Source organism: Muscardinus avellanarius (genome assembly GCF_963383645.1).
Source record: "Muscardinus avellanarius genome assembly, chromosome: 13".
Taxonomy (NCBI): Eukaryota; Metazoa; Chordata; class Mammalia; order Rodentia; family Gliridae; genus Muscardinus; species Muscardinus avellanarius.
Window position 1 is genome coordinate 84,973,100 of NC_137799.1, and position 12,896 is coordinate 84,985,995.

At 39.3% G+C, this 12,896-nt stretch overlaps 1 protein-coding gene across 13 annotated transcripts in view; it reads right to left on the bottom strand.

The window, feature by feature from the left end:
• The window catches only part of LOC308272016 (transducin-like enhancer protein 4), a gene marked incomplete at both ends in the record, with an annotated part of 152,038 nt that extends 139,723 nt beyond the window's left edge, over positions 1–12,315 (bottom strand). For all 13 annotated transcript variants that reach the window (XM_080708762.1, XM_080708761.1, XM_080708755.1 and 10 more), the window contains 4 exons: positions 9,589–9,633; positions 10,722–10,785; positions 11,918–12,015; positions 12,271–12,315. In XM_080708762.1, coding sequence (XP_080564888.1) covers positions 9,589–9,633; positions 10,722–10,785; positions 11,918–12,015; positions 12,271–12,315 — 252 coding nt within the window. The remainder of the gene's footprint in view (positions 1–9,588; positions 9,634–10,721; positions 10,786–11,917; positions 12,016–12,270) is intronic.
• Positions 12,316–12,896: the final 581 nt, after the last annotated feature.

Below are 12,896 nucleotides of genomic sequence, written 5' to 3' on the forward strand. Positions count from 1 at the left end.
AAAAGAACCTTGCCGGGCGTGGTGGCGCACGCTTGTAATCCCCACGCTTGGGAGGCAGAGACAGGAGGATCGCGCAGGTTCGAAGCCAGCCGCGCGCGCTGGCTTAGGAGACCCTGTTTCCAAATTAAAAAAAAAAAAAAAATTAAAAACAGGTCTGGGAGTGTAGCCTGGAGGTAGAAGGGCTTCCAGGAACCCCAGTACCACAAAAAAAAAAAAAAAAAAAAAACCTGAACATTCTAAAAATCTTTCAGAGACTAAAAAGGAAGAACGCTAAGTCAATTTCAGTGCACTAGGTTGGTCAGAGAGCAACAAATGAAACCCAAACCGAAGGAGAGATCGGAGTGCTCACGATTAAAGTGTGGCCCTGAGAAATTAAGGTGCTCCCACAGTATCACGGAGCTTGTTTACTGGCAAGGCCAGAACTAGAATCTGAGGCTTCTCACTTGTCAAGCACTTTGGGGAAGGTAGAGGAGTGCTCCAAACAGCATTTGGAGTAAGGCATTATAAGATCTTTCATACCAGTGTCAAAACCAGGATCTATTTTACAGATGGTTGGTCTCAAATAAGTTACTTAAACTCTTTGTATCTCAGACACCTCAGATGAAATATGGAAATAATGCTATAATTTCCATAAGTTTGTTGTGGGAATAAGTAAAATATTACCTGTACAATAAGCTCTCCAAACCACTTAAAATTATGATTACTACTCTTTCAACAACACTATTAACTAGTAGGCAACAGAGGTCTAGTATATTTGAAAATTCAGCACTGGTTATCTATCCTGAAAAAATATACCCTTAAAAATACTAAATTCCAGCTGGGCATGGTGGCGCACGCTTGTAATCACCGCGCTTGGGAGGCGGAGACAGGAGGATCGCACAGGTTCGAAGCCAGCCATGCTGGCTTAAGAGACCCTGTTTCCAAATAAAAAAAATATTAAAAAATAGGTCTGGGAATGTAGCCTGAAAGTAGAAGGGTTTCCAGAAACCCCAGTACCACCAAAAAAAATAAATAAATAAAATAAAATAAAATACTAAATTCCAGATTCTTGGCTAGTTCTATCTAAATGCAATTATTTCCTCACTCACCAAATATTTCATGAACACCAATGCCTACTTAGTGACAGAGAGCTCTCGGGACGAGATATAGAGCAGAAAACAATAATAAAAACTCTTGTTCTCATGAAGCTTATATTCTTCCTAGAAGGGAGACAGAAAACAAATACATATCTAGCAGAACGTGTTTGTAAAGTATCATTTAGGAATGAGGGAGCAGCCCGTTTTATTAAGCACTTTGCTAAAAGTGGATCTTGGCTTTATATTTCAATTTGCTGATCCCAGACTCCCTTTGGGCAGGGCACTAGCACTGGAGGGTAGAGGGAAGGAGAGGGAGGAGCTGTACTTCAAACACAAACACACAGATCAGATCTCTCACCAGAGATGACAGTAACACTCTTGGACTGCAAGTAGCATTATCATGCTCCTCATGTTGCAGAAAGCCAAGAACATCAGAGAAACAAGCACATTAGCTGCTGTTTGGAAACAGCCATGGTCAGTGAACAGAGCTCTGGAGGGGAAGTCAAGAAACCTACCACTTCCTCTTCTGCCAGTGACTTGCTATGCAACCTAGGGCACATTCACTGACCTGTGCGAACTCTGATATCCCCGCCAGAGTGCTGATCCTCCCTGACTGTGACACTGGGCTAGTCCCTTAAGCCCTTAAGCCCCAGTATCATCTGTTAAAGGAGGCCAGTGGAATGACACTGCTTGGCAAACTGTCGGGTACTTCACTGACAGAAGCTATTTAAATAAATACATGGATCCAAGCGTGCTACCTATTTTACAGGAACATTGGGAAGATTAAGGAGAACATATAAAACGTCTTAAACTCTCTGCAAAGAAAGGATGTTACAAAGTATTTGTGCTTATAATTTCTACCATCACCATTCTTTCCAGTTATATTTCCTTACCTTTCTAAATTCTGTAACCACAAGAATCCACAGACATTCAGAAGCAGAATACATAATTAGAAAATATGAGTAAAGGAATCCTAATTACGATAAAATGAAATGAACCTGCTAGGAAATCAGAAAGCTAAAATCCCTTCTTTTCCCGACCTCTCTCTTGCCTAGGCTGCTGCAAGTGGCAGGTTCCTGCAGAAATCCAAGCATACCACAGCCAGCCCAGATTGGGAACAGAACCTGATACTACACTGGGAGAGAAGTTATCCCTTCTTTCCCTGAAATGCAGATGTTCCCTCCATGATAGAAATCTTGAGCTATCTATGAGCAAAATCTTCAAGAGATGACATAACGACCCACACAGTACCCAAAGGGTATCCTGGAGTATTATCCTTTTGCTTCTTTGAGAAGCCAACTAAAAAAATCCACAACTTGAGCTGCCCGTTTGTACCACTGCACGGAATAGAGGTTAAACACGGCACCTCTCTGAGGCTACGTTTTGGCTTGCTGATACAGAAATAGCAAAGGCTTGGCGTCAACACTGGGTCAATTCCAATGAAAACAGAGAGGGTATATAGATTTGTAGTGGTGAATGCCAGCGAAATCCCTCTTTACAGACAGAAAGCAACTATCACTGACAGCTGTTACTAAGGTAAAGTCAAAACAGCTCCTTCACTTTGACTAAAACTTCTGAGGCCCTTTCCCCTTAACAGTAATCATTTCATAAACTTTGTTTGCAATGTACTTACTTAGAATAAGTCCTAAGCTTCGCAAACTGTCATTATCAGTGTAAATACTCAGTTGCCCATGCCTAAATACGTTGTCTGTTGCTTCTTTCCAACAGCCCGGCTTATACAAATGATAACTTAGCCTGTTCAAGGCCACTGAATCTGCCACCACTGCCAAAGTGCTGCAGTTATTTTTTAAGAGGACGAAGGAAAGAATCAAGAAAAAAGCACATCTTTTTACTCTTTCTAGCACCAAATGTTAATACCATCCTAAAGTGACAAACCAGACGATCAGGTAACATCAAAAGAAATAAAATTTTTCTCATTTCAAACCAAATACTAAAGCTGAGAATGGTGGCGCATGCTTGTAATCCCAGCATTTGGGAGGCGGAGACAAGAAAATCACGGTTCGTAGACAGCCACTGCAACTCAGTGAGACCTTGTTTCAAAATAAAGAATAAAAAACAGGGCTGCCGATGTAGCTCTGAGGTAGAATACTCCTGGATTCCATCTCTAGTACCACAAAAAAAAAAAAACAAATAACTTCTAAATGCACATTTTTAACACTTAATTCCCAACTAGCTCCCTTTACTCATTCCATAGTGCAAACAGGAAAAAATAAAATAAAATAAAAAATAAGATTCTAGGCAAGAGTAAATGAAGAACGTGAAGAACAACAGGCCTCACGTTGACAGAAGCTACAGAAGCGTTTCCTCAAGACGCACCTCATTCTTGCCTCGTTCACTGGTCCAACCCGCCTCAGATATGATCTGAATACAAAGAACTCTGCCCCTCAAAATGATAAATATAAAGACATGCAAGCAGGATTTCAGTGGCAGTGAGAATGAAATATCCCTTTGAATGCTGCAAAGAAGTTGTTTAAACATTAAAAGCAAAACATCTGCCTTCATTTAAAAGTTTGAATCGTGTGTGATTTCCTGCATCTAAGAACCTCTTTCTGAACTACAAAGAGGCCACAAAACATCACATTTTCCCCTTCCAATTTCCCCCTTCAGAAACCCACAAGATGATGATTAACATACAGGCCCTTGTCTTTAGACACAATCTTAGAAGCCACAGGAAAAGATAAAAGTTAAAAAGAAGAACAAGTTTGTAAACAAATGAGAAACAAGTTTCATTGGGAGGAAACATTCTGTCTTGATAAAGCAAGTAGCTCTTCTCACCCACATGTGGGACACAGAGAAAAAAACCAACCCTCATCCTCAACCACTGAGAGCAGCCCAAATAGAGAACCTCACCTGAGCCTTCCAGTCCCAACTCCAGGCAGTTGCAGAGAATTCCCTAATCTTAGTAGGATGGGGGCTCAACCCAGAGACTATCCAAACCCACCCAGGACTTCCCTATTCTAGGACTGAGCTAAAGCCTGAATTTCTCATGGCCACCCCATCTCCCAGGAAATGTCCCCCCAAGTAAAATCACCTGAGTCCTGAACCTACCACCCATCACCTTGTATAGATATGACCCAGTTTAATCATCTTTTGATTGGACATAATTCCTTAGGATTATTGTGAGAATTTTTAAAAATGTTGGCAGTATGCCCAGATCTATGGTAAGCACACACAAGATATATAATATTCACTTCCATTGAAAGGAAGCTAATTTTATTCAACAATCACTGCTTTAGATGAAAAAGCCTACAGATATTCTATTGAACATCAAGAAAGACAAAATTAAAAATCTAATATTTGAGATGAAAAGAACAGGAAGCCCATAGTATTCAGAAAATATTTCCACTAAAGAATTAAAACTTTATTCTCCAGATCTACTTCTCTTTCAGGGCCTGTAACAGCTCACTGGGTCCTACCCAAGGAGCTACAACCTACTATTAACTGTTCCAATGCTAGACCCTCTGACAGTTTTGGCACAAATATTATTTAAAATCTACATACATCTAGATTTACTCAAAAGAAGTATAATTGGTCCCCTATCCCAAAACATCTAAATGAAAGAGGGGTTACCAGCAATAACCTCCCTTTGGTTAATATTAATTGTGGAATATTATCAGAGGTTAAGCAGTTGTAGAAAGGGTGGCTTTTAAAAAATGAAAAGCAGAAACACAACCTCCCTCCCAATACACAAACTCCTAACTTGGTAGTTTATGCAGTCATCAAAATTTCACTTTGAGATTTTCTAGCCCAGCAGGAAATCTGTTAAGCCCCTCTAGATTGTTTCTTAATGTTTATAAAGCAAAAGAAAGTTATGTCAGCAAAATGTTCATTGGTTTAATACTTGCAGCTAGAGCACCTCACCTCTGACAATGCTTCCTTTTCATTAGTAAACAGAGTTCAAATACATTCATTTCTGGGAGGCAAAGTCATCATATAAGAATATATTTTTGCCTACATATACCATCACCTGCTTTTCCATGTACTCTTCCAAATCTAAGACTATAAAAGACAGAATATATGCAAGAAATTGGCAATGCCCCCCTCCTCACCATAAAAATTATCTTAAGGGAAATCTGTCTTAAACAGAACTTTAAACGAACTGACTTCTACTGCATGCATTGTCCCCAAATAAATTTACTGCATCCCAGAATCAAGCACATTCAAGGCTGGAATGTCAAGCCAGTCCTATATTACTTCAACCTCAATAAATCTCTTCTTATTCTGCAAATCCTATGCAGCTTTCTAAAATAGTTCACTAAAAAGCACCAACCTAATTAACAACAGCTTCCTCTGCAACACTGGCCTTGATTTCACTTATTTACACATTAACTGCAGCCTCCTTTTGGCCAATCCAGTCTATTCTCTGTACCATGCTGAGCCTTTTATCTGCCCTGGACAGCATTTTCTCCAGCAGATGAAGTAGATGCCGATTGATTTGCTGTCGAGCATGGTAAATTAATAGCAACAAATTGCTGAGGGCCCGTCTCGCTGCTCTACCATGCTTCGGCAGTTTTGCTTTATTTGCTCCATGATGGGCAGCAGTCGGCCTCTTCAAGTCAATTTCTTCTTAACAACCTGCAATACTTTTCAATGGTGAAAATAGAGCTGTTCCTTGTAAGTCAGAAATCAATATCCTATTGCCCTTAGAAAATGCTAAACAAGCAGTATTGGCAATCCACTTGGTACTAGAGGGTATCAGATATAATGCAAATCCATACTGCTTCCCTCCCTGTAGTTATTACAGTTTGCTAAAAGGTTCCTAATGTCATTTATCATCATTTACCATCGACCAAAGAGGCTATGATTATGATATCCTATCAGTTGGCAAGGCCCTTTCATTTCTATTCAATTAATATTTTAGCAGCACTCAAATGGTTGTGGCTCAGTCTTGTAATAAAATGTACATGTCTTGGAGTGAAACAGGAAGTTTTCCTGCTTTGATTTTAAAAAATAACATTTGCACATATATATGCGTATATATACATATACAAATGTATAGATATGCACACACATGTGTAGTACTCACTTTGATTTTAAGTATTATAAGTTTCGAAATTATTTCTAAACTTCAAACACTATACAAAAAAACTCCAGAGACCCCCCTTTCTCCCCTCTTAAAAAGGTGGTGTGCTCACTTAAGTTTCTCTAAACCAATTTGCATATTTATTGTTTGTTCCTAATCTACATCCAATATTTTTTTTTTCTTTTTTGTTACTGGGAATTGAACCGAGGGGCATTCTATCTTTGAGCCAGCCTTTTTTTTTTTAATATTGAACAGGGTCTTATTAAGTCACTGCAGCTGGTCTTGAACCCTTGGACCTCCTGTCTCAGCCTTCTAAGTCCCAAGTACTGGGATTACAAGGGTGTACACCCCACCAATATTCATTTTTTAGAGTAGTCGCAGCTACTGTCACATTTCATGGGGGGGGGATTTCTTTTCAATTACAGCATCACAAGTAAAGGATGCAAACAAGCAGCATTTAGTAAAGGTATCTACTGCATGCATGACCCTGCTCTGCCCTAGGCTGCTGACCTATTCAGAAGCCACACTATATTTATAAAGCACAATCAGCAAAACAAAGCAACAACTAAATCTTGAGCCAACTATGGAAAACAAAGGAAAATCTTTAGGGAATAAAAGCCAATATTCTTTAATTTAAAAAAAAAATAAGCCATTTTGAAGACATCACAACGAAGCATTTGCCATTTCTAACCATGTCCTATTTGTCATCTTCATTGTCACACTACAACTTAAAGAGAGTGGCAGGCATTTTTTCCCATTATAGCCCAGAACACTCCACCCTAACTTTCCTGGGTTGTTTCTTAGCTTCATCTGCTCAGTTCTATCAATCCTACTAAAGATTACCAGGAATTACAGTCATATTTTATGCTCCAATTCCATGTCATGTCGTGGAGTTCCCTTTTTTAAAAAATCTACTAATTCTACCAGACTAATGCTATTTACTCAGTTACCAAAATTTAAATTAATTATGTTCTCAAACATAATTGTTAAAAATTGGCAACATTATGCAGGCTTAATTAAGATTAAATCCAATTTGCTAAATGTACTTTAATTGGTACTAATTACATTAGCTTTCATTTCAGAATGACAAATTCCCCATAGGTTTCACTTTATAGTTCTCCATCAGAATCAACACAGGGTGACTAGTGAGATAAGCATCACACAAAAAGGGGAGGGGAGAGAATATGGACCCCACCCTTCATGTCACTGTTTCATACTATCATACTTTTATCAATTTGCTAAGTCACAGAGATATGACTCCATCATAACCGTCATTTTCTGTTCCAGTGAAAATTTTCTCTAAAAATAAATACTCTGTGGCCGGCTGCAGCCAAAAAGAACAGGAGCGTTAACCAAAAAATACACAAAGGTTTCAAATATCAGGGCCACCAATTACTAGGGTACTTCCAAGGACTCCTGGGACTCCTACTCTTGAACCCTTCGAGACACAAATCTAATAAGTGAATAAGCCTAACCCGATCTTGAGAAGTAGGCCCAATTATGCTGCAGGGCAACTTCCCTGCATTATTGCTGCTTTCCATTACAAGGGTATCCAGTGAGTACATCTGGAAGAGAGGCTAAGAGGAACTAAGGCTGTCTGCCTAGGAAAACAAATAAAGACTGATATGCCTCTGTGCTTAAGGGGGAGAAAGAAAGAAAATATAATAAGTAGGTGGTTTGCAGGGCTGTCTGTATTTCATAATGTGATAAACTGCCCTCAGGATTCTTGATATGATTGAATTTAAAAGCAAGAGGAAAAAAAGAGAAAATGTACTCTTCGCAATTTTAAATGGATGGCATTTGAGGCCAGCTGGACAAGAAGATGACAGAATTATAGAGGTATAAGATGTGTAAAATTAAGGCATCTCACATAAAAAAAAAAAACAGCCAAATACAAGCTATATGCTTTTCAGAAATGAAGATGGTACAAGGAGACCTAAGTGCTTAGATAGACAGGAGACAGAGAAATAAAAGGACATTAGTCATCTGGTCCAATCTTTAAATAGACATTAATTAATCTTGGGTGGGGGACAAAAAAAGACATGTACAAGATCCGAACCGAAAATGAAATATAATGAGGATAATTAATAAACTATATCATTCTGATCATCTAAATTTTTCCTGTAAGAGATAAGTGAAGTCCCTCTGTAAACTTGAATACTTTAAGTAGTAGGGTTTTACTTTGCAAATCAAAACAGAAATGGCAAAGATGTAGAAGAATGTAATTTTAACCCACAGTATTCAAACTTTAATATTATGCTAGTACTAGCATAACCAAATAGCATGCAAAGTAAAAGAGTATCTGAAATAGAAGTGCTCAGTTTAAGTAATGTCTCATTTTCCCCCAAATTTTGATTGCCTTTACTGTCTGTCATCTTTTTAGATCTATTAATGTGGGTATATTCTGAGCCCACAGTGAATAACTGTATCCAAAAACAATCCACAAATAGTAAAAGTCTAATAATATGTGGTCACTTCATCCTTTCTAAACTTAGAATGTAATGACATCCACCTTGATCATAAATAAAACACAAAAAGCATGAAGTTTTCCCTTGTCATCTTCTCAGCAGGCAAACATACATATACCTCTTCTGAAACAGTTGAGACCTGAAGCAGTTCCACAGGAGATCACTAAAAGTAAGTGCTTCCTTAGAAAAATTATTGCCACAGGGTATTTAGATTCATATTTACAGCATATATATGCTAATTTTTTTTTCCTGTCTGGGAAATATAAGCGAAGCCATTTCATTTGGTCTTCTGCAAAAATAGGAAGCCTGTTTGAGTCATACCTCTCTCAATGCTTTCCGACTAATCACAATTTTTTTCTTTCCTTTTTTTGGGGGGGAGGGGTTGAATTAATTACTAGGTTTCAAGACCCAGTGTTGAACCTTATCACATCTTACTATCAGGCTCATTTACTCTGTACAAATTTTGGAAGTAACGGTTACAGTTCCTGGTGAGACCCAACTAAGTAGTCTCAGGGGACCAGTACAAGGATTTTACATCAATTTCTTTTGTAGCTCCACAGATTTCATTTTGATCCTCCAAGCTCACCCTCCATCCATTCTTTCACACTGAGCCAATGAAGTCTACATACAACTTATTTTATTTTTAATAATTTCAAAGGAAAGCTTTTATTGGCCAAGTTTGCAATGCCCCAAAAATAAAGCAATTCTTTCAAAAGAAAAACAAGATCTATTTTCTAATTTAGCACCCAGATTTGAAAGTATATAAAACTAAATGTGCATTCAGATTTAAGATAACATTTTAAATTATTAAAATCAGTGTAATACAAAAAAAGATGGGGAACCACAGTAAAAAAAAAAAAAGGTGTCTCCTCCAGTACCCAGTCTTTTAAAATACAAGTAGTCACAATAATATACAAAAGAAAACTGCAAACACAATTTTCTCTTCAAAGTGCACCAGTATTACTGTCATTTAAAATGATTATAAAAAATAATAACTTACTTGCTTATGCATTTCTATATTCAACCCATAGGACATTTCATAATACTGTCAAAGAAAGAAAAGCAATTAAATTTGTGCCTTTCATCAAATAATCTCCCTAGTTTGCTCAAAATGCCCCAAGTATGTTTAAAACCAACATATATAAAAGCTTCACCTAAACCAAAAGACCCATAATACTTATGCCAATAAATCGAATAGATATCCAGTTACTTTAGCCTAATAAGCCGTATGCCACTTCGACATAGACTCTAAAACAGTAACTTATAAAATTAAAAAATGTATATTATGTTTAAACACAGCATTCTTAACAATCTCCAATTGTCTCTATACCTCATAAGTAAATGAATCCCAAAAAAGCTGATGAAAATTTGGCACTCTAAAGAATGGTTGGAAAAGGTTTTGTTATTAAGAGTTCAGAATCATTTTTAGTGTACTGCTTGTAGTCACACATTCAAGGCATAAAAGCTTCACAGAAAATAAATTAATGCAATACTCTGGAGCTTTTTGGAACAATCATAAAAATATGCTTCCTACTTAAACAGATCTGATTTTTCTGAAGATGTAGCATAACTGCCATAGAAATTCTGGTGGGATAAATGACCATTCCTCAGCCAATATAACACAACAGAAACTGAAAATACATGTACAAAAATTTAATATCATAAAAAATAGAAAAAAACTGAAAAGGGTGTCTTGGTGTCTCCTAGCTGTAACTCTAAAAGAAATAAGATGCATTAAAATTTTAAAAGTATATAGAAAAACTGGTTAAGATTGTTTAGAGAAAGAGCAATAAAACAACAAAGAAAACCACTAACAAAAACATTTTGCTTGTAACTGAACAAAACACAAATGAGGTTGTTTTTTATTTTTTCCAATTTGCAGAAACAAAGCACAGAAAATTACACCCCATGCAGCTGAACTTTTTGAAAATTAAAATCAAAGCTTAGTTAGCTGTCAAAAGCAAGTTAAAACATCCTAGAATTACAGGTTGCTAATGGATACATTCCCACAACCTCAACTGCACTGTCAGGGCCACTGTGATCTAGCCTGCAGCCTCTAGCAATTTGAATGTATTCTTGCTTTTGGTATCCTAAACTAATAGGTACTTTGAATCTGTGACACAGTTCTCTTACCATGACATAATGCCGCTGCATCTCAGTCTTCTCACTGGCCAGTTTCTCACATTCCAGCTTCAGACTGTTCAAGACACAGGATAATCTAAGTACCATGCAGAACTTAACTTACATCCTTCAAATCTAAACACACACTGCCTCCTCTAAATGATCACCTTCAAACACCAAACAACTTTAAACACAATCTCATAAGGGAAAAGGAGAGAAAAGGGTGACTAGGATTAGCCTGGATTGCCTCCTCAATAAGGATCGAATGTGGGGGTTTTTTTCTTTTCTATTTTTTGGGGGCTTGCTTTTTAAGTTTTAAGGAAATAAACCGTCTAGTCAGTCTAATTCTGGAGCTTATGCAGAACTGAATGTTCACCAAGCTCACTTAATATAACAAGAACAAGGAAATAAGCAACAACAATGACTACATATATGAGCACAAATAATCCCCCAAAATGTCACAAGGGAGGCTTTTTTCTTTAATGTCCTACACACATATTAATGAAAATATGAATCAAGCAATCTTATGAATGATGGGTTTTTTTCCCCCCTCCGAAACACAGACAAGTTGAATACCACCACCCAGGGGCAAAGTCTTGATCTAGCTTAGTGGCTTGTTTTGGTTCTTACATTTATGAAATAAGAATTAGGCTTCACTAATAAAAAAAAAAAAAAAGCCAGCGAAAGAAACATGTTTCAAAGGCGCTTTATGTTTAATAATTGCCTCTAAGAGAAACATTTTTTTTTCAGCATAAAAGTAATGAAGTCGCTCACTTGCTACTTCCCAGGGCGCTCAGCTATTCAGCGGAATGGCAGAAAGAAGTGAAAAGGAATTGAGCCCAGAGTAATAAAGAACCAAGAAGTCAAAAGGCCCCAGAATCTTCCCAACCTTCCATTCTCCAGGCGCCAATAAATCAATATGGAAAGTTTGGCCTCAGCGTTTTCCAAGTCTCCCCAGTTTCGATTGTTCCTTTATTTTATTTACCGGAGTAAAAAGAAATGCTTAATTTCCTTACACCTGCCTAAAGGAAAAAGAGGCCTTGTTTTGCCCTTTGTGTCCACAGGGGAGGAAAAAAAAATGATAATAATACCTTTGCGGGGCCAAAAAAAGATAAAGGAAAAAAGGGGGGGGCGTGTTTGTGTGGACGTGGGGGGCAGACGACAAGAGCTAAGCAAACAGGAGGATCAGCTAGAGTCAATATCGTTACCTGTGGTATTGAGCCTGTAAAAACTGAAACTCTTCCTTAATCCGATCACAGGATTCGGAAATTGTAAATTTAAAGGGTTGAGCGGGCTGATGCGGAGCCTGAAGAACAACAATAAAACATTTAATTAGCCACATCAGAGGCGGCGAGATGCAGGAAGCGAGCGCGGCCGGCCGGGGCGCCCACTCCCCGCGGCGCGGGCTCCGCGGGTTCGAGCCCCGCGCCCGGCGGCCCTGCGCTCGGCGCCCCGCGGGGTCGCGGCCGGCCAGGCGAGGCGCCGCTGCGCCGCGGCCGGGCTCCGAGACAACAATAAGAAAATGGCTCCAAGTCCCCGGCCCGCGCCGCGCCGCACTCACCGGGTGCCGGGTCTGCGGGTACATCTTGCTCAGGTCGCGGATCATCCACGCCGACTCAGCGGGCTGCGCCGGCCAGCGGCGCGCGGCTCATGGGCTCCGGCCGCGGCGGGCGGGCGGGCGGGCGGGCGGCGGGCTGGGCGCCGGCTGGCTCCGGGGACGCCGCTCCCGCTCCGCGCTCACCGGCCCGCCGCGCGCATGCCGCCGCCCGCCCGCCGGCCCGAGCTCCGCGCCCGCTCCAAACTTTTTTATTTGCCTTTTAATGGGCTGTTATTCCTCCGAATGAATGATCTCTCTTCTTCCCTAAGAGCAAACACAAACTCCTCTGGTTCGGAAGAGGTCTCCGCGGTGCTTTTTTGGTTTCTCTGGAGATTTTTTTTTCACTTCACGGCAACGATCGTTTAAAAGGCACCTTTTAGCTTCTTTGACCACATCTCATTTCCTTATTTTTCTTCCTTCCTGTTTTCTTGTCTTTTTTCTAAAAAACCCCAAATTGAAGGGGATTACAAAAATAAGAGTGAAACGCTTGCGGCTTTTTTCTTAATTCTCCTTTCAAACTCTGCGAACACAGCCTCAAAATAATATACAAGTGTGTAAGAGGGGGGAAGAAAGCAGCCAACAGCCCCAAC